At 47.2% G+C, this 21,366-nt stretch overlaps 1 protein-coding gene across 1 annotated transcript in view; it reads right to left on the bottom strand.

Annotated features, from left to right (window-relative positions):
* Positions 1–21,366, bottom strand: part of SPTA1 (spectrin alpha, erythrocytic 1) — a 70,236-nt gene that overhangs the window by 35,190 nt on the left and 13,680 nt on the right. The window contains exons 11-27 of the mRNA XM_047092890.1: positions 20,643–20,780; positions 19,939–20,049; positions 18,370–18,447; positions 18,067–18,222; positions 16,467–16,671; positions 14,828–15,009; positions 13,886–14,129; positions 12,528–12,650; positions 9,465–9,682; positions 8,588–8,680; positions 6,316–6,453; positions 5,396–5,547; positions 5,092–5,278; positions 3,419–3,520; positions 2,352–2,443; positions 1,432–1,576; positions 487–668 (exon numbers count right to left, since the gene is read on the bottom strand). Coding sequence (XP_046948846.1) covers positions 487–668; positions 1,432–1,576; positions 2,352–2,443; positions 3,419–3,520; positions 5,092–5,278; positions 5,396–5,547; positions 6,316–6,453; positions 8,588–8,680; positions 9,465–9,682; positions 12,528–12,650; positions 13,886–14,129; positions 14,828–15,009; positions 16,467–16,671; positions 18,067–18,222; positions 18,370–18,447; positions 19,939–20,049; positions 20,643–20,780 — 2,546 coding nt within the window. The remainder of the gene's footprint in view (positions 1–486; positions 669–1,431; positions 1,577–2,351; positions 2,444–3,418; positions 3,521–5,091; positions 5,279–5,395; positions 5,548–6,315; positions 6,454–8,587; positions 8,681–9,464; positions 9,683–12,527; positions 12,651–13,885; positions 14,130–14,827; positions 15,010–16,466; positions 16,672–18,066; positions 18,223–18,369; positions 18,448–19,938; positions 20,050–20,642; positions 20,781–21,366) is intronic.

Raw genomic sequence — 21,366 nt, 5'->3', positions numbered from 1 at the left:
TTCTATCTCAACACTATCTTGACCCCTCTGACATGCGATCCGCTGCACCAGCTGCCCCTGCTTCATGAACATGGTACACCTTTCCTATCCTTGTGCCTTTGTTTGCTAGTTCCACGCATTCGTTAGGATGCGTGTTTGGGCTGTGTTGTGTTCTACCATGGTTATCTGTGCTCCTCTGTCCTTTCTAGTAGAAAGAAAACATCCATATTCTACAGCTGCTGACATAGCTCCCTGTATACCGTCCATGCTCTAGGCTTACTTGATTTACCTAGATGGCGTCACATTCCTTCCAACTTGGGTATCCTATGGCTTGAACTACCGAGCTGGAGCTTTTTGTCTTGCCAGAGGTGTGATCCGGATGTGGACATACCCTCCAAACCAGCCGTGAAGAACACCTATACTCAGACTGCTCCTGGAAGGTCTATGTAGAGACCAAACACGGAAACCGCCCACCCCACTTGGCATAGTCTGCCTCTGGAGCTTTACCTGGCTCTGTTGAGGAACGTGTAGAATTGCCGGGCCTCATTTAAGTCGTGCTTACGGTCCTCCGTGCACCCTAGAAGGTCATCCCACGTCTCCTTCAGCTCCGTTCCCTGGTTCTGCAGATCACCAGCGGCATCTGGGTGGGATTCACTGAGCCGCTCTGCCGTCTCCCTCAACATGGTCACCTGAGGAGGTGCAAGGACTGAATCTCAGCAAAATAACACTTCCGAGCGCTGGCCATGTCCACTCCTCAAATAGACGTCAGTGAGGTACAAGAACATCTTACTACTTCATAAAATAATGTCAACCCTTTGGGTACACACAATAACTCCCAGAAGCAGTCAAACTTGACATTATCACCCTTCTTTTTAAGATAAGAAGGTGTCAGTTAAGTGACTCTGCTGGTCAGTGGCAACATCAGTTAGGAGCCCCCAAGGGTCCTGACTTTTAATGTGAAGGTCTTTTTAGTATGGACATTTTCTGTGCTCTTTTTGCTCTGCACGATAATACCAAGCCACACGATGCCCTGTGTTATTCCAGTGCACATCTGGCAAGTTCCAGGGCTTTTTTTTAGAGTGGAGGGGGATTATGTGCTGTCAGTTCCTCACAGAGGGAATGGGAATATGATTGGCCCAGGCTATCCTGGGTGTGGCCAGTTCCCCCTCTGTCTGAGGCTGTGGGCCTTCTGTATGGTCTAGGCACCTGGAACCCACTACAGAGGTACTTGGACAGTAGAGGTCATTGCAATATGCTTTTCCCTCTGTGTTCATGGTCCTGGGCATGTCCTTTTGGTGCACCTGCTGTAGGGACAGATCTAAAAGCAAGTATAGAGTAAGATAAGGAGAAGTAGAAGAGTGTGGGACTGGGGAATGAAAGCAATAATGAGGGCACGGACAGGTGTAAACGAGAGGGGGGCACGTTGGGACAGCTTGGGAGCGCACACCTCACCTTCTCTTCCAGAGGCATAAGGTCTCTCTCAAAGACCTCATGCTGCCGCTGAAGGGCCTGAACGCTGAACAGGTCTGAGCCGGGATCAGCAGCCCTGAGGGCCTGGAGCTTCTTCTCAATCTGCTCCTTCGTGTCATCTGCTTCTCTGGTTCACGAGAGGAAAAGACTAGAGTGACAGTGGATTCCACAGGCAGACCAGCTGGCTCCAAGGAAGTCATTTCTACCATCATCCCCGTCACCCTTTCCGAGGTGCCAGAATGTAGGCTCATTGAATTGTCCCACCAATACCTGAGGCATAGGTACAATTCCCATTCCCATTCTCTATAGGCAAAACTGAACCCCACGGGGGCCATTTTCTCAAGGTTATTCCACCGCCACCTGATGGGGCCTGTCTGCACCAGCTGGCCTGGCTGCAGAGTGCACACTTGACTGCTTCCTGGCTTTCCATCTTCAGTCCTTCTAAGCAGCCAGACCTGTCTGCGTTTCCCTTTCTCTCCCCTGCATGCTCAAAAATACGTATGCACGGTCAAGGCATTCGGCCACCATTTTGTTTGTTTGTTTGCTTACTCGCCTATGGAGGTGTGGACAAAGATTTGGAATCAGATGTAAAAAATGGTCGAATCGAGAGTCAGAGCCAATGTGATAACCTGTTGCCTACTGCTAGTTCAGAAATCTAATGACTTAAACCTCTTGTGTCTACTCCCCGTTGCATTAACTATCATGCAGGCTGTGAATTATGCACCGGGATCCACGAACTAGAAATTAATGTTCCTTGTCTGGGAGGACCCCGCGTGCCAAGAAAGGAATCCACTACTGAGATGCCCAACCCCCTCTTATCTCTGTCTCAGGGGTGCTGTGCTGACCACTGTGCGTCCCCTGCAGTCGTCAGCCTTGGGGGCTTTTCTGGGGTACCTCCTCACCTGTGAAACATCTGGACGGCGTGGGCGCTGCCCAGCAGCTGTCGCTGCTCTTCTGCAAGCCTCTGCAAGGAGTCCCAGCGGTTATTCAACTCCTGAAAGAAGCAGACACACAGGAGTCCGCTGGAAAGCCAACGCCAAGTCGCTCGGCGCTGTCCAAAGACCAGACGAGGCTTGCATCATGGCTGTTTCCACGTGATCTCTTCCGAAACTGCACAGGTTTCTTTCTTTCCTGGATAGTTTGAGCTTGGCCCTCATTCATGCTGTTAAGCAAGGGATCATTTTCCTTCCCCAAATGACGTTCCAGGGTGGAACCATCAACCCTAGGCCAGCAACCGATGTTTGCTGCTGCAGAGACTAATTACAGTCTCCAAAAGGTGAATGGAATACGTTGCCTTGGTGGTTAGAAGTTTTTACCATATTTCTGCATCCTAGATTGACCGAGCTAAACAACCACTTAGAGCTGTACTTCTTTATAAAGAGGAAACAAGTTATTCCTATGCACACGCCTTCTCCCTCTCACCCCATGTCGACCGCCATAAAAGAGGCAGAGGACACATCTTCCCTGGTTTATGACAACCCAGAGAGCTGGAGCGGACCTCCCACTCACGTTCATCAGATCTTTCGTAAAATCTTTATGATTTTAGGTCCCGATCTAAATCAGGTCTAGAAGGCCCCCACCTCCCATCTCTACTGACCTATAGTTTTCTCCTTCCTTCATCAGATCTCATCAGCGCTTGTCCCTGCCACTAAGCTTTCCTGACTAACCCTTTTCCACCGTCAGAGCTTCATAACTGCATTTTCTTTGTATTCATGGTTTGGGCATGAATTTTCCGTGTTTGTAAGAAAAGATGGAGGTATGTGCTGCGATCTATAGATTTCAGATCAGTTTAAATATATACATGGTTAGACTGTTTGAACTATTGTCTTTGACCTTATCTGAAGCCAGCTTTAGACCTTCTGCCCGTTCTAGCTGATCTGTGGAATCTGACGCTGAATGTATTTAAGTGAGACGTAGACCCCCAGACCTCAGCCCGGCGGTGAGGAGAAATGGAAGGAGCTTCACTTACCTGACGTAGCTGAGCTCCTTCTGGCGTTAGAAGCTTTTCAAACAGAAGATCATCTGCCACCTTGTTGATATCCCTCAGCCGAGGCTCATTGGCCTTCAGATCCTGGGTGGGAACATTTGTCCAAAGCGGTATAAATCCCCTTCTCAGGAATCTTCATACCTTCCGGCTCACCTCTGCCCCAACTTGACTAGACATTAAACATACTGCTAACCTCGCCTGCGAAGCACAAGAAGATGCCCTCCGATCTGCCACTAAGAAGAGTTACCTTTAAACTCCCTGACCCTCTGTGGCTATCAAGAACTTGGCAAGAGAGCTTCTATTTTTCTGGAGTGTGGAGCACATCTAATTTCCTAGATTCCTTAAAATTCTCTCCCGGATTAAGTGACGCCATTAAAGGAGTCTCTCCCTGAGCCGCATACTGTGGTTTCCAACCAGTACAAATTCCTTTGCTTTCTATAGAATTTCACAGACTAAGCTGTGACCTGCTTGCTTTAGGTCATGTTGTAAGAAACCGCTCTGAGGAGCTTAGCACCATGCCTATGGGGACGATATTGTCCATTACATTGTACAAAGGCCTCCTCGTGGGAGGCCACGAGCTTCCTCGTGGGAGTGTCATTCTTGGTGTTCTTTTATAATTTTGTCCTTGCCTCCCTTCCTTTCACTGTCCTCTTTTCTCTTTCCTTATGTATTCTGTGTATGTATATACAATCCATATAATTCCTATTATCTATCTATCTATCTATCTATCTATCTATCTATCATCTCTCTATTTATCTATCATCTATCTACCCATGTCTACCTATCTATCATCTATCTATCTATCTATCTATCTATCTATCTATCTATCGATATCTATATCTATCATCTATCCATCCATATGCCTGTGTATCTACCCATCTATTTACCCAGATTTCTACCTATCTATCGTCTATCTGTCGTCTATCTATCTATCATCTATCTATATGTCACCTTGAATTCTATGTAGAAGGCATCATAAGAAAAAGAAAGGAAAGGAGAGGTTTATATTCGCCACTAGATAACGTATAGAATAAATCTGTGAGAACAGAGGACAGAGGGTTTTAGGCAGGCAGAAACTTAGAAACTGTCTAGCTGTAGGGGCACCTGGGTGGCTCAGTCAGTTAAATGTCCAACTCTTGATTTTGGCTCAGGTCGTGATCTCATGGTTTGTGGGATTGAGCCCCATGTCCCCATGGGATGAGAGCTCTGGAGACTGTTTGGGATTGTCTCTCCATCTCTCTCTCTCTCTCTCAAAATAAATAAATAAAAACTTAAAAAAAAAAAAAAGAAACTGCTTAAGTGTAAAGTCAGGTTGTTTTCCCACCTTCTCACCCCAGCTTCCCCCCTCAACCTGAGCTCCCAGAACACAGCGCGGTGTGGGGCAAGTGCTGAAGAACTCAGGGAGACCAGCAGTCCCAGAAGGGTCTAGGAGCAGTAAGGACCACAGGCTGCCGAGTCAGGGACTAGTCTCCTCTGTGTTTTCCTTCTAGCTCCAATACCCAGACAGGGCTTTGAAATGTGGGACCCTCAGCAGCTCTGGGACGGATATTTAGCAAATGTGAAGTTGAACAACCACTTAGGGGCAGGCGTGGAATAAATGGAAACAGTAGTCACTTTCAGAAAGCCGTCTAGAGGAGAAAGTCGCTCGTTCTCACCGTTTGGAACTCGTCAAACTTCTTCTGCAGCTCCCAGACATCATCCAGTTCCACCCCGGTGTTCTCTGCCTTTTTCTCTTGGATCCACTCCAGCATGTCGCCCGCCTCATAGGCCAGCAAGAACTCGTTGTAGCGTTGCAGCAGGCGACATCTGCGTTCCTCGGCCCTATCGAGGAGGGAGCGGTACCTGCGCGGAACCAGGGAGAAGCGGAAGGCGTCGTGAAACACGAAACATGAGACGCGTCTTTGCCAATAAGAAATGATTAGCCAAGTACTGTCTGGGTTGGCAGCCTCCAGAACTTACTGCTTCTCAATCTGTTCCTGGCGCTCAGTGATGCTGCCTGGTTCTTCTCGTCGCCGCTGCGGGAGCGTGGGAAACTCATCGTGAGCCAGTTTCCTGACGTAGACAGCGGGCACAAAGCCTTGGTGGTCACCAGCTTCCACCTTCCACCAGTCCTGTGGAGAGAGAGATCCCCACTCCTTCCTTAGGTCTCGGAAAAACACAGGTAGGAGAAGCTTCAACTCTCATAACGAAGCCTGTGGGCACAGGCACAGGCTGAGGGCAAGAGAAGCAAACCACTGCTTATGACTGGCGTGTGATTTTCACAGATGTTGGAGGAGGTAAATAAGGACTTGCAGGGATTGTTCAAGTCAGCCTCCGAAATCAAGGATCTTGACGTGTGACATTAGACCTTTAACTACAGTGGAGGTTTTCAAAAACCTCCTTTTTCAAAAAAGTTGTTTGAGCTCTTTTGAAAAGAGCCAATATTTGCTTACTTTTCTCACAGACCCGTCTCTGCCACATTGAAGAAAACCGAGTGGACAAAAGACTTCTCTTTTTTCAGGGTCCCCCTAGCCCCGACCATTGGCGTCCCATCACTAGGACCATTAGCACGGAAGGGAGACAAGCAAGGAGACGAGAAGAAAGGGACAGTTTAGTATTGCAGAACTGCCATTCATAGTTTATATGTCTTTGGGCTAATTACTGAAGCTTTTTGGGTCTTCATTTGGTTCACTGTAATTGGTGTTGTAACCCCAAAAGATAGCTACAGGATCTCACACGATATCTGGAAGAAAGTTACGACTTAATAGATTACGGCAATTTAAGAGAGACCGCAGTAGAAAGGTGTTGGAGGCCAAAACATGGGTATCTGGCAAGGTTGGGCGAGTTGACCATGGAAGGGCCATCTTGCCGACGGGAAGAAGGTCAGAAGGGAGACTCACCTTGTTGATGGAACTGAGCAGAGTTAAGACGTCATCTTTCTTCATGGTGACTTCTCGATTGCTACGGGCCTCGAAGTCATACAAAGCCACCACCCTCTGTTCTCGGGCAGCTCCCTCCACTGGTGCAGCCTGTTGTTGCTGGACAAAAGCAGGAAGCAGATCATGTCAGGCACCTGTTGGACCCAAGGGTGGTGGGTTGCCCTGGGCTGAACGGAGGGGAGAGCCTCGGGCTGGAACCTCCTGCACGGCTACCATAAGAGACAGAATGCAACATGTCGCTCCCAGAGATATTCTCCACCCTGATACAAGAGGGGACAGGCCGGCTGGGGAATATGAACACAGAGTGAGCAAGTGAGTTTGTAGATTGTCAGAAACATGGCAAATGCTCTAAGCACCAGTTCGTAAGCAGGTAATAAGGGATTAAATGCACCAACATTTCAGAAGATTGTTTGAGAAAATGAAAGACCCACTATCTCTCATCACCTTCTCCATTTCCTGGGCCTCCACTGACAATCCTTCCAACCTCTTTAAAAAAAAATTTTTTTTTAACATTTATTTATTTTTGTGAGAGAGAGAGAGAGAGAGAGAGAGACAGAGCATGAGTGGGGGAGGGGCAGAGAGAGAGGGAGACACAGAATCCGAAGCAGGTTGCAGGCTCCGAGCTGTCAGCACAGAGCCTGATGTGGGGCTCAATCTCACGGACCGTGAGATCATGACGTGAGCCGAAGTCGGTTGCTTAACTGACTGAGCCATCCAGGTGCCCCGATCCTTCCAACCTCTTAACCCTTAAATTATCATGTCAAGGAAATGTGGGCCTTTGTTTTTATGTTTTATTTATTTTTGAGAGCAAGAGAGAAGAGCACGAGCAGGGGAGGGGCAAAGAGAGAGAGGAAGACACAGAATCCGAAATAGGCTCCAGGCTCTGAGCCGTCAGCACAGAGCCCGACGCGGGGCTTGAACCCACGACAGCATGATCATGACCTGAGCCAAAGTCGGACACTCAACCGACTGAGCCACCCAGGTGTCCCCTGGCCTTTGTTTTTAGAGATGGGTGACTTACAGCACAGGAAAGGCCACAGAATTTCATAAATTGAGACCATAAACTGAGATCAAAGACCTTGTATCTCTCTTTAGCAAGCAACCTGCTCTCCAAGGTATTTGATTTCCTACCGATATACTTTCTGCCAATATCACACCTCTGAGAGAAGGAACAAATTACGATCCCCCCTTTGTAAGCAATGGCTCACCCCTTCTTCAGATCAGAGCGGAGGGTGTATACCTCCCCTCACAGGCCCCTCTGGTTTTCTATCCCTCGAGTACCGCGTGTCCTCCACACACACAGACGCACACCCGTCTGCTCGTTTAGGCTCCACCGTGCCAGCCGAGGACGGCGGGCACGCAGGCTCTGTGCACACATGGTTACTGGGCATACACCGCCTGTCTGTTGTCTATTCCTGGCATGTGAGTCCACAGCCTCTCCTTAGAAAGGCTGTTCCCAGTGTTTCTGTTGTTCCTTCCGCTACCCCAAGGAGGCGCCCCCATCCTCTTCGGAAGAAGCCTCCACTGCTGGCTCTGGCTCCGGGCCAGCCTCACATTCTCCACCATTCACATGCGCCATATCCCAAATGCACCTGGCCATTCTGTGCCCGGTGCTTCTTGCCTAGAGAAGCCCTTCCTGTCCTCGTCTGCACAGTGAACCACCTTAAAAAAATAACTCAGATAAAGCGGTTCGCCTCAGCTGGGAGGATCTGCCTAGCCTCCAACACTCTTATTTCAGGAGAGGGGAACACTCTTTTCTTTGAGACCCCTTCTCCTGTTCATGTATCTATCATATGCACTTATTTGCTGAAATCTCTGATCTCCTAATAGACTGGAACTGTCCTGCTGTCGGGATTATTTTTTATTCTGGTTCGCATCGGCTAGACATCTAATAAATGTATAAAAACAACTAAGAAGGAAGACAAGGAATCAGGAAGGACTGTAAGAATGAGCTATAAATAAAGGATAGGAGTGGGAATATAAAAGGAAGGAAAACAGAAAACGAGAGTACATCAATGAGAACGTGATCGCTCTTACGAGGAGAACCCCTTCCGGATTAAATCTCTGCAAACGCTATGAAGAGGCTACAATTTCTGCTGATAAGGACCCTAGAATTTAGCATTTTCTTTGCAATTGTTTCCCAGTTATTGGAAGTAAAAGCCAGTCATAAAGAGAGTCCTGTGTCCTCTGGTGGGGATTGTGGCTTCTGGCATCTCAAAGCCAGAATTCTCACCTGGCAGGCCTCCGCCTGGTCCCTCAGGGCTTGCATACTGTTCCCAAAGGCACTCAGGTCCACCAGGAAGGCCTCGTGCTTCTTTAGAAGAGCCTGGATTTGTTGAGGAGGGATCGTTAGAATCGAATACAGGAAGAACGCGAAGAACGCTATGCATTCCTGGGGGTGGTGGGGCTATAGTCTCCGGTTATATCGGTTGTCCTCATTCTCGGTAAGAGACACTTTCCATCTATAATAAAGAGGTCTTTTGCTAACTCTAAATTGACAAGGAGTAGGAAAACAGGAGTTAGAAGGTCAACAATTTCGATATATTTGCTTAATCAAAACGAACTCAAAACAGCACAAGTGTTTTATCAACACACATCACAGCTAGTGACGTTACTGTGTAGGATTCAACATTAGCATACTTTAGATGCCCACTGCAATTATCCCCAGCGCTGAAGGTTTGCTAAATACGATACCGGCTTACCATAAGGCAGTGAGCAAGACCTAGAAGATAATTATGACCCTTAGGGTACATGTCTGCCCGGTTTTATTTCAATAAAGTAATTGCAGCGCATATATGTTAGAACCATGGTTGGTTTGCGAAATTCCAAGGCTAGCCTCAGAAGGTTAGGATGGGACCAAGACAGGGATGGCTCTCTGGTCATGCCTTTTGGGTTTAGATAATCTTTAAGGAATCTACAGATCTCTGTGGGATCGGGAAAATGTAGTGTACCTCTTAGGACCTGTGTCCACTGCAAGGCTATCCCAGCTGGTGAAGGCCAAATGTGTTTACTCTGGAAGCCCCAAAGAATCTAACAGAGCGTGCGGCTGTCCCGCAGTCTCGTGCCATTTGGTACGTACTAGACGATGTCCACCCCCACGCTCCCCTTACCCCAGCTGCTTCTTCATCGGCCCCATAGTTAGCGTTGTCTACCATAGGCGCCTTCTCTTGGATCCACGCTTCGGCTTCATGCAGGTCAGCCAGGTACTGCTGGAACTGGACATTGGCCTCAAGATCGTTCTGCCGTCTAGCTGCTCGAGCCTGGAGAGACTCCATGTTGTCATTCAAAGCCTTGACCCTGGAGGCCACATCTTCTGCAGCAAAGTGCCCTGTGGAGTAGTTAGTTAAAAGAAGGGTGAGTACTCCCCTCCTTAACATCACCATACCTCACTCCTTTTGGTGACCTGGGAGAGACAGAGAGGGAGGTAGGAGGACGCTACCGTGGGCAGTCCGTGTGGCGATGATAGAGGATGGGTGGATGTGCGTGGCAGTGAGTGGGGTGGTGTGGTCTGTGACACGCAGACCTGAAACAGAATACCCAGGTGTGGGTCCTGCTCAGAGTTCCAAAAACATACACTGTCTGGAGTAAACAGAAAATCCAACCGATCGTCGCTTCTGCCCGGAAGGTGCTTAGTACATAGGAACAACTAGAAAACTGGGCAGATCGCAAGATCCGATGATGTTCACGCAACAGGCAGAGGATCGTGACTCATGAGAGAAGGGGCAGAAGTGACATGTGCCCCCCCATGCACGGGGCAGTCTCTAGGCTGTGCCGGAGGGTGAAGCCGGCTGTCACACCGGGCCGAGCAGGCGGACCAGAGCTGGGGCAGGAGGGACAGCCGGAGCCCACGGAGCAGAGGGCCGAAGAAGGGTGCCGCACAGAGATGGGGCTTCGGAGGTGTGTGCCGAGGTCCCCTCGCGGGTTAGACTGGTGCCCCCTTGCGCACGTGTGCAAGGAGACCCCTCCAGGTGAGGACAAGGTGGCTGCAAAGCAGGAGGCCCCACATCCCTGGGGCCCACACAGGGCTGCAGATAAAGTCAGCGCCCAGCAAAGTGCACTGGGATTACAACACATGAGCTGAGTTCTGGCAGAACTGCACCCCAGTAGTGGCCCCGTCTCTAAACCAGCTCCAGGATGCAGTCTTCCTTGGGGGTTCCGAGAGGCTCAGTGATTGCCATACCCAACAAACAAAGAACAGCACACCAGGTTATACTGTGATCAAATTTCTGAAAATCAGCGATGAAAAGCATCAAAGGGTAAGAGAGAAAAGAGACACATTCCACACGGGGGAGCAGAGATCGTGGCGAGAGCGGACTTTACATCAGAAACCCCGCAAAGTCAGAAGACAATTCAGCAGTGTCTTTAACGTACAGAAAGACAGAGGCTGTCTCTCAAGAATTTTATGTCTCCTGAAAATGGGTTTCAAACAGAAGGCAAGGGGCGCCTGGGTGGCTCAGTCTGGTTAAGCGTCTGACTCTTGGTTTTGGCTCAGGTCACGATCTCAAGTTTCGTGAGTTTGAGCCCCACGTGGGCTTTGCTCTGACCGTGCAGAGCCTGCATGGGATTCTCTCTCTCTCTGCCCCTCTCCTGCTCTCTCTCTCTCTGTCTCAAAATAAATAAATAAACTTAAAACGTTATTGAATAGTCACCCTTTCAGATACTGAAACGGAAAATTTTAAAACAAAAGAATAGACAAGTGTGTATTCTATTCACCGTTAGAACAAAAGGGCATTATCACACATCATGCAGGGAACTTCACTGTGCATTTATGAAAGAAAGCCTATGAAAAAGGCAAGTAATGTGTTAGCATTATTATGAAACCCACAAAACCACAAGTGGAGAATCACTACTCTAAACTGAACACACATACACACAACTCCCCTAGACACATACCCCACAGAACTATAGCTACTAAACACATATGGAGAGAAAAATGGAATCACAAAAAAATGCATGATTAACCCAAAGACTGTGGAAACTGGTAAGGAGAAATAAATAACAAGATGCTAGATTTAATTGCAACCATATTGATAATTGCATTAGCTGCAAATGATCTAAACAATCCCAATAAAAGGGAGAGATTATCAGATTGTGTAACATAAAATCAAAGCTTAGCTGCATGCTGTCTACAAGAAATCTGCTTTAAGCATAAAGAAACAGAGTACGAGCAGAGATAGAGAAATATATATTGTGCAAAGATGAATCAAAGACAGCTGGTGTGACTGTGTTAGAGTCGTGCTAAGTAGGCTTCAGGGTATGACCAGGGATACGGAGAGCTATACCATAATGTTAAGGATTTAAACTCATCCAGAAGACACAACAAGCCTAAATCTCTCCGCACACAATTAACATGGCTTCAAAATACATGAAACGGAAACTGATAGAACTGAAAGAAATAGACAAAATCCACAATTACAATTGGAGATTTCAAGGGAAGAAAAAATAAGGTGAATCACTGTAATAACATAGTAACCGCAAATGAATCACCGTTGAGGTCTGAAATTTTGCAGAGCCATGTGAATTTTAAACTATACTTTTGATAACTGGATCCTGGCTGGCAACAATTTATTCTTTTTCTGGCCCCAATTTATTCTTGAATCAAGGGAGAAACAATCCCAGTGTAATCTACTGTTGCTTGGAATTTGATGCTTGGTTTTGAGCGTCCTATTTAAGCAGTAGGGGTTTCTGAAGACGGGAGGCCAGGAGGGAAGAGACATATCAAGACTATATAAAGTAAGGGATTTAAATAAATGGTGCTATTTGCCATCAAGACTATAAGACATTGGGAACCTAAGGCAAGTCTTCACAGATCTGGAAGCTCCCAAGTGGGGAAAGGGTGTGATCTGTTTTATGGGGCTTTAGAACTTCAATTCTAAATTCTGCAACTCCTAGAGAATATATCGGTTATTGGCAAAAAATATTTTCTTTATTGGCTTAATTGGAAAATAGAAATGACTGGTTTGTGAGGTAGGAGGGTTCCTATTATTGGCATATATAAGCAACATTGTGTCATCATTGCACCTGTCAGAAATGCCCAAGGGGAATTTCTGCATTGAGGGGGAAGGTGGATCATTTGTACCTTTCAATTCCCATGAAGCCCTAAAATGGAACAAACTTCTTCCCTTAAGTTTAACATAGTGATGATTGGCCAGTTCAACCAGAACCGATCGTACCTTCCTCTACCATTTTGTTTCCCCTCTCCGTTATCGTTCGGACGTGTGGCTCATGATTGGCGATGTCATCCTGGATGACCTGGTGTCTGTTCAGAAGTTTCTTGGAGGCAATCAGGTCCTTGCCTACAAAGAAAAATAATTTCAGGGCCTGGTGTGGTTCTAGTGTAGAGAATAAGAAGAGGCTAAGTCTACTTGTTTGTAACTCTTCGACCTACAAGTTCTTCTTTTGAGGTTGTGATCTCTGAGTGCATTTCCCGAAATTTATATTATTTTTCTGAATTAACTCTGCTCAGCGTTGTTCTTCCCCTTGCCTCTTTGTGCTAAGAAGATTCAATTCCTCATTTTACAAAAGACAATAAATAAATCACCGTTCTCTTCGGAAGATAGGTAGAGAGGCGAGTAACTCCTCAGCTAAAACTTCCAATATCTTGCAACCAATTGTCTTTCATCAGATTACTTTCTAAAAGGTAGGCTCTTGCACTGACTAATACCCACGGGTGTCAGAAAGTTATTAAATCTTCCAACTTAGGTTGTTTCACCAAGAAAATGGTGTGTTATCTGTCTTGAAGTTTTCTTTGTTAAGATTAGAAATGACATATAAATGCCTCCCTTGCTGTTAACATTCACAAGCACCTCCTAAGTGGTGTGCATGGTTAATTTTCCTCCACCTTTTTGGCTCCCGAGTTCCAGGTGTTGACTTTACCGTCCCCTGTCTCCTGTCCGTGGGTTCCTCCCTCTTCCTTCACCGTCCCTTCCTTATACTTCCCACTAAATGACTTTCCAGAAACTGTGCCCATGGACTCTTCAAAGAGGTCTTTTCTCTTCTAGAAGTTTTCCCAGACTGTCGTCATCATCGGCTTCTCATAGACGTGGACACTGAGTTCTCCTTCCACCTGTGGCCTCCCACTGATGAGATGACAGCTCCTTAAAGACAGGAAGTCTGTACTTTCTCTGCTATTCTGCCCTCTTTTACCCTTTCGGAAGCGCAGATCATTACAAAAGGGAGGCACTGACGCTACGGACAAAATCACTTGGTACCTTAAACACTAACCATGGCTGCTCAGCCAATGACCTTGGCAATACGTTAGAGTAAGTAGCGAAAAGCTGAGCACTCCAGCTCTTCCCAGAGGTCTTCCATTCGTGACACTGTTCGTGACTTATTCTAGGAGGTAAACTTTTCGGTATGAATTTTTTAAAACACCTCCTATGGAAGACTGGAAAATATTTTCCCGAGTGTGCGGGGAGAAAGCTGAGAGTAAACCCTGAAAGCACCCCCACCATTGCGTCCCAGCTCTCTCAAACGGTCTGCACACCTGGACCTCCCCTGTGGCTCTGCCCACTCATGGTCAAGGACTCACCGAGGTAGGTGGAAGCCACCGAAGGCTCTGTCTCTTCTATCCAGGCTTCCTCATCCTCTGTGTCCCTGAACAGCTGCAGCAGGTGCAGAAAGTCAATGAGCTTCTTTTTCCGGGTGGCCAGTGGCTCCTTCAGGGCTTCAAACCGGGACACCAGGGACTCCCGCCTTGCTTGTATGTCACCAGCATTGGGATGGCCTATTTCTTCAAAATATGCTGCCAGGTCTGTGAGGCTGTCCACCTGATCCTGAGGGAGAGACGGAATAGGTGTCAGGACCCCAGGGGATGAGAAAGTGAGTCAACTGGAAGCGGGCTCTCCGGAACATCACACAGTGCCTACACTCTAACCCCTCCGTGGATGAGCTTAAGTCACAGTCTGGTGGGATGTCGGGGGGATAACCCCGAAACTAAGAGCCTAACGTATCTGCATCGTAGTCCTCGCCCTGCTGGCAACGTTCTCTGTGACCTCGTGCAAGTCGCGTCACCGCTGTGGGCTTCAGCGTTCTTAACTAAAACATAAAAGAAGTGGGATTCGAGATATTTCCAAGCTTTGCATCCCGGGGTGCCGGAACAGGAGGAGGCAATGTTGCCCAAACCTTCTCGTACAGGTGAGAATCGGGTGAAGACACACACCGGAGGTGACCTAACTAGTGAGTGACGAGCCGGAATACGAAGCCCAAGTTTCTGGCAGGGAGGGTGTGATGCCAAAAGTAGGAGAGCCCACAAAGCCCCACGAGCCACGGGGTTCTGACAGAGGCCACGGGCACCCAGCGCCATGGCCACGTTAGAGAAGATCTGAGGAAGGGGCAGCTGACCAGCTGAAACTCGGGCAGTTTTACCTTTGGTGTCTCGCTCTCTTTTTCTTTCGAGAGTTACTCATCACGAGTGTGCTCGGAGCACGTAGGGGTGCCCCGGCCTACCGCGGCCAAAGGGCTGGCGACCCACCTGGCGGGTGGCCACAGCGGACTCCAGGAGGCCGTGTTTCCGGAGCAGGCTTTGGATGTCTGCCAGGCCTTTCCCGTAGTCCTCGGAGGCAGCCTGCTCTTCTGCCTTGTCCAGCCAGTGTTCTAGGTCCTCCGCGTTGTTCTGGAACTGTAGTTCCTGGTTAGCGTCATGCAACTGCGTCCCTGGAAGAAGGCGTTCGGATTGAGACAGGGGCCATCGCTTTTTCGTTACACAATGGCACACCTTCCATCAACGTAAGGAGGAATACAGTATGTTGATGTTCTGATGAGAAAAAAATATAGATAACCATCCCGGATGTGGTTATACCAAAAAAAAAAAAAAAAAAAAAATCACCTTGAATTTGTAGAACTCGGATGGCATTTGTTTTTAAATAGGGTAGCGTTCATTCTCAAAACAAAAGTACACAATCAGTTTATTCCCTGGTGCCTTACAGTTCCCCTGTATTAAATTTTAACCATCCTGGGTATTTTCCTATGACGTTTGTTACTCTCTAACGAGGCCTCCTTTTCAAAGGAATCCAAACCCAAGTACTGCGTTTCTCCAGGGAAGGATAAAATCGGGATTGGTTCCATTTGAAATTTCGAGGTGTCTTTTTTATAAATGTCTTTCTCAGAACATTGCCAGTCCTTCTTAGTCCCCATGATGAGCCACGCCTCACGATTATCTCTTCCAGAAAATGCCTTGATTATCCACACTGTTCTCAACTAAACTCTTCATTCTTTGACCTTACAGCAATTATTTGCATTATATCTGTGAGGAAATTTATGTGTCTCCTGTTGTGGGGGAGTAGCAGTGACATCTTATTGTTACTGTCAGGTTAGATTTCCCCCTAAACCCAAAATTAGAATGTTATCCAACAGAATGAGCATGATACATCTCTCCTATAACTAGGGCAGAGTCATGTCTATAGATGGAGTCTGCATCTAACAAGGAGATTATTGATGGGAAAACCTCTTTGTTTGTGTCAATTTACTACAACTGATTTTCTTTTTTTTTTTTCCAATGTATGAAGTTTATTGTCAAATTGGTTTCCATACAACACCCAGTGCTCACAACTGATTTTCTAGAGAAAGGAAGTTAAAGGTGCCTAGAGATTATTCAAGTAGACATGCGGCGATTTGTTTTTAAGAGCTTGCGGCAGAGCCTGAACACTCTCAAGGAGGCAAAAAAAACAAGTCGTCAAGCCCTATTCATAAGAATAAATTTAGCAGGGGCATCACATGTGGTGCTGACAGCCTTAATGTCTAAGTTAATAACCCGGGTCATAATATCTGGTCTCATCTATAGAACCCAAATATGTGAAACTTGAGGTAAGGAGTCTAGTTCTAGGTGCGTAGCCAATGTTGGATTCATGGCTCCAGAATGTTTATTCGGGAGAAAGAAAAAAATGTGGGAGCAAAGTGAAGAAAACAAAAGTAATTTCGCTTAAACCTACATATGTGAAGAGAACATAAAACTGTCCATATCTAATGCTGTGATAAATTCGGGTTGGATTGTAAAAACCCCTTGATCAACAAACGGCATTCCTTCTCACGTTGGTCATTCAAGGTAGCAGAGATGAAAAGGGTAGGTTTCAGAATTTAGGAAGTAGCCTTTGACCAAAACCCTTGCCCCTCACCTTTCTGCTCCATGGCTGCCAGCAGCTCCTTCCAGAGACTGACAACCTCAGCCACACGAGCAGTCACCTTGTCCGCGGCGTAGTGATTAGCCTCAATCATTTCCTGGCCAGTTTTCTCCAGCGTGTTGAGCAGGCGTTGATTATCTTGCAATTCCTTTTTGAAGTCTTCTTGCTTTTTAACCCGGCTCTTCAAGTTCTGAGTATCCTGAGACAAGACCGAAGACAAGGAAACTATTAATCTAAAGAATGGGGAGCAGGAATTTTGAGGATAGGGGTCACTTGTCCCTGTAAACACAACGGCATTAAGGAAAGGAAACAAGGCAACAGTCGTGGTCCGAGTACTGAGCCAGAGAAGGTTAGCAAACTCACATGGCCATCCCCTCCATCTATCCACACAGCACATGTGGCTAATCGATTCTTACACGTATTTCTACAGAGCCTAGATAACTCCTGAAGATTAATTTTGAATAAGGCACGCCATGCAAGTATAAACAATCAGAGAACCGTCATGAAAGGTGACAAGTTTTTCTCATTCCTGTCCTGATACTTGAACCATTCACCCCTTTGCCCCATCTGGAGAAGATCTGTTTACCCTCCGTTCCCTGGAGGCACAGCTCCTCTAAAGAATGCAAACACAGGTTATGGAGTTTCACAAAATGAAAGGTACAGATAAGATGCTCAGGATCAAGGTATACACCGAAGACCGAATGAAGTCAAGAAAAGTAAATATTGTGAATAGATATTGGCCTAGAAATTAAGAGACTAATTCCAGCCTTGACAGTAAATGTGGAAGTGTATGAATATATATACGTGTATGTAATAGTTTATATTACATAACACCGATGAGTGAAAAATACGCATGTTACACAACCCCAAGGTAGAGAAATCTATGGGTCAGAGGTAACTCAAGAATTTGCCTAAGTCGCATAACCTGAGACAGAACAGGGAGAGAATTCAAGCCCCGGTTCACCTTCTCCAGAATTCATGCTTCAAACGCTTCTGTTAAACTGCCTTTTAAATAACTGTATAACTTTGGGCAATTTCCAATTCAAATCCAAATTCCCTTTCCAATTCAAATCCAAACTCCCTTTCCAATTCAAATCCAAATTCCCTTTCCAATTCAAATTTTATTGGTTTCTCATCAGTAAAAATAAGGAGCCATTCCCTTCTAGATAGAAAACTGTGTAACTCTGTATTACGTCAAACCTTGAGGTTACATTTAGGTTCCTGGTAGCTTTCAGTAACGTGAACATCCACCGGGATCGGACACAGAGTGTTCCTATTCTAAAGGTGCCCAGGAGAGCAGCAGAGGGGGCCAAGGGGCAAGAAGCAGCCGAATAAAAAACAGTCCCTCCCTTTCCCCGTTACGTTACAGGACATTAGAAGTTGTGCCAGGGAAGAGGTGAGAGGCAGCAGGGCACGGGAAATCCAGAAGCCAGATTCTTGGCTTTCAGCTTGATATTGCGTCTTGAGGGATTCATGACGCTCCTCTGTAAAGGAGGCTCGCCTGCTGAACACTACTGTCCTTTCCACGCTAAGACTTCTGTCCCCCGAAACTCAGTCCTGCTGAGTGTGCCCAGGGTCTGAAAACCCCGCTTACCTTGTAGTCTTCATCATCGGCCAACTTTTTCTTCTTGTTGACCCAGTTCTTTAGGTCATCTGAGTCCTCATACAGTTTCTGCAGAAGCCACGAATCCTCCAGAAGTCTGCGCCGCATGGCAGCCCGGGCACGTAGGGCATCCCGCCGGGACAAGAGCTGCAAAAGCCGTGACCACACTCATGGTCAGCACAGCCAAATATGGACACCTGAGATTCACTGCCCACCTCAGTGCCCATGCCCCCAGCGCCTCCCCTGGCCCCTCGGCACAAGCAGGCAGACGCGCGTCTGCGGCCTCGGACGTACGCTATCCCGGAGAGCAGCGATCTTCTCGGAGTCATAATGGTCGTTATCGATCAGCTTGGTGGCATTGTTGTCTAAGGTCTGAAAAACAGAAACGATAAAAACTGGAGTGGTTTTTCTACTGGGGCCCCTGAGTCAGTGGCCAGCATTTGGCCAACTGTAGACAGGAAGCCCGGAAGTGTGAGAAGAGTACAAGTTTTGGGATTGGAGATCTGGGTACTAGTTCCGACCTCTGTCACAACTTCTGTTTCAAAAATGTATACCTGACAAATTAATTACCCATTTATTCCATAATATTTTTAAAATCTAGTTTATAGTATATGCATTTTGGTGTCACTTGAAGGTGAATAGTTGATCTATTCTGAAGTTTTCAGGAGGAAGCACTGTGGATATAGTCATGTCCGGTAGCCAGCACCTTCTCTCTCTCTCTCTCTCTCTCTCTCTCTCTCTCTCTCTCTCTCCCCCTATCTGTTATACATCTGTATCTCTAGCTGCATGGGAACAAGTATCCAAAACATTTACTCATATTCATTCATCAACTCCTCAGATTTTTAGAGCTGAGAATGGGTTAAGGGATCAGGAATAGGAAAGTAATCTTAAAATAAATGAAGCATGGGGGCAGCTGAGTGGCTCCCTCGGTTAAGCGTCCAACTTCAGCTCCGATCATGATCTCACGGTGTGTGGGTTCGAGCCCTGCGTCAGGCTCTGCACTGGCAGCTCAGAGCCTGCTCGGGATTCTCTCTCTCTCACCCAAAAGTAAATCAATAAACATTTATAAATGATATCATTTTTAAAAGAACAAATTATTTTAGCTTTTACCCGTGACAATCAACAGAGTGATCACATGGATTGATAAGAGACCATAGTAATCTCCAGGTTGACTGAAGATTGACAGGCAGGGCTTGGAATTTTATGGTTAGGGTTGTTGCTGCTGGTTGTGGTCCTATATGCAGACGTGTGTGAGTTAAGAGCCAGCACCAGCCTAGGAGACAGCCAAAGACATAGAGTCTACCGGACCAATAAAATCTTCCTGCACTTGTCTGAGCCCTGCTTATATGTTGACCAGTTTCTGGGACATTGTAACGTAGGCTTCACAGGAAGACCGTGGTTGCATTAGATGGGAGACACAAAGCTGAGGATATACAGGAATGCATAGATGTTACTTAGGCATCTAGATTATACCAGAGAAAACTAAATGGAGACATTCCTGGAGAAGATCAAGCTAAATAAATAATACGTTATAAGTAAAATACCTTTCAAACTTCTAAGTAATGGTTCTCTATCAGATGTGGATCCAATAATAACCATTCACACTGTAGAAAAAATAAGGCCGTCCTGCAATTCGTCGGAAAATGCGAATGGCCAAAATCTTTAAAAACTTTCGAAATAACGCTTTGTGGAACAAGAAATGTGATGGCAAGATGGGTATGAATGCTTTTCTGGATGTTTCCTCTTTTAAAAGTAATCCTCACGTTCTGTCTGGCAGTGACACGTGGTCCTCTCTGAGGACGGGAGTTGTCTGATGACGCAAACAAACATGGATGCGGCGCCCACACCGGGGGCGCTTCTTACTGTGATCTTCTCCTCCTGGGCATTGAAGGCCTCCTCAAAGTCATCATGCTTCTGCAGAAGGGTTTCCACGCTGCCCAGGGAGTTCCCCAGGTCCTCATCTTCCAGGAAGGCCTGTAGGAGACAGAGAGACACAACTCCGTTCTCCTCACTGGTGAGAATCATTGCTTTTGGAACACCTCTGACACAGGGACTAAGGATGGAAGGGAGGTGGTGGGAGAGCAAGGTGGGATTAGCACATGGCGGGATGGTGTGTGGGGACCAACCTCAAACAGCAGGAACTTCAGATGTCTTCCTAATCCTCCCGCACACCTTTACCACCTTTGTCTCTGGGTCTGTCCACATAGAATCCGCCCGGCCAATCCAGGCACCATTCTGAGCCCCCAGCGCTGCCTCAAGAGGGCCCCTCACCTCCTTCAGGACATCTCTGCTTAACCCTGACTCATCACAACTTTCTATCCCTGATCCCTTAGCAATTTGATACGCATTTGGCCTCCTGTTGGCTTGCGGTTAAAGCCCCTCTGCTGTGTATTTAGGTATTTTTCTAGGCTTCTGTTCATGAGGGAATTCTAAGAGCCTCATGGAAAGGGCTGCTCTCTTCTTCTCCCCACGGATCACCCTCCAGGTCCTAGGAGAAGCCCCAGCCCTCAGCAGCAGCTGTGAGGGTACCGATGGCAGTCCCGTGGTAAAGGGTCCCCTCCTGTTACCTCCTGTCTGCTCATCCAGCTGTCCACCTGCTCACTGTCACGATAGAAGAGGTGCAAGTACAAGCACTGTTCGTACTGATGCTTCCGCTGGTTCCACAGCCCTCGCAGGGCAGCCCAGTCGTTGGCGAGTATGGTCATCTTTGGAAAGGAGGAGACAACGTGAGCGCCCAGTCAATGCCAGGCCTTCGGAAGGACACACAAATGAACAAGAAGCGGGCTTTTCTCTGAAGACATCAATGTCTAGGTGAACAACGTGGCAGGGAGATGAGGGTAAAGGCCACAACAGAGGCACAACAATACGCTTAATACGTAGAAATGAAGAAGAGATGAATTCCGATGGGAAGAAGCGGGGAGTAGAGTGTGGCAGGTGTTGCACCGAACAGGGATTTAAAGGGTGGGGATGGGGACCGGGATCATAGGAGGGCACGGGGATGGGGACCGGGATCATAGGAGGGCATGGGGATGGGGACCGGGATCATAGGAGGGCACACCATGACAGCATCATCACTCCAAGTGATTGTTAGATAATACAAGTGCCCCAGAGCAAAGTGCAGTGTCTAAAGAAGGTGGACGCTGGAGGAAGGTGACGTTTATACAGCACGTAAATGATCGTTCTGAGAAGTTTGCATTCCCTTCTGAAAGCCAATAAGAACCCCCAAGGAAAGAGAAAGGTGACATTCTCAAACCCATACGAGCCTTTTCCTCCTGCTCACACGTCTGCCCA

Source organism: Lynx rufus, unplaced genomic scaffold, assembly GCF_022079265.1.
Source record: "Lynx rufus isolate CCGP_SWC_20201006 ecotype Redwood Valley unplaced genomic scaffold, mLynRuf1.p SCAF_31, whole genome shotgun sequence".
In the NCBI taxonomy this organism is placed as follows: domain Eukaryota; kingdom Metazoa; phylum Chordata; class Mammalia; order Carnivora; family Felidae; genus Lynx; species Lynx rufus.
The sequence above is the reverse complement of the archived record's forward strand: the minus strand, read 5'-3'. Positions and strand labels throughout refer to the sequence as shown.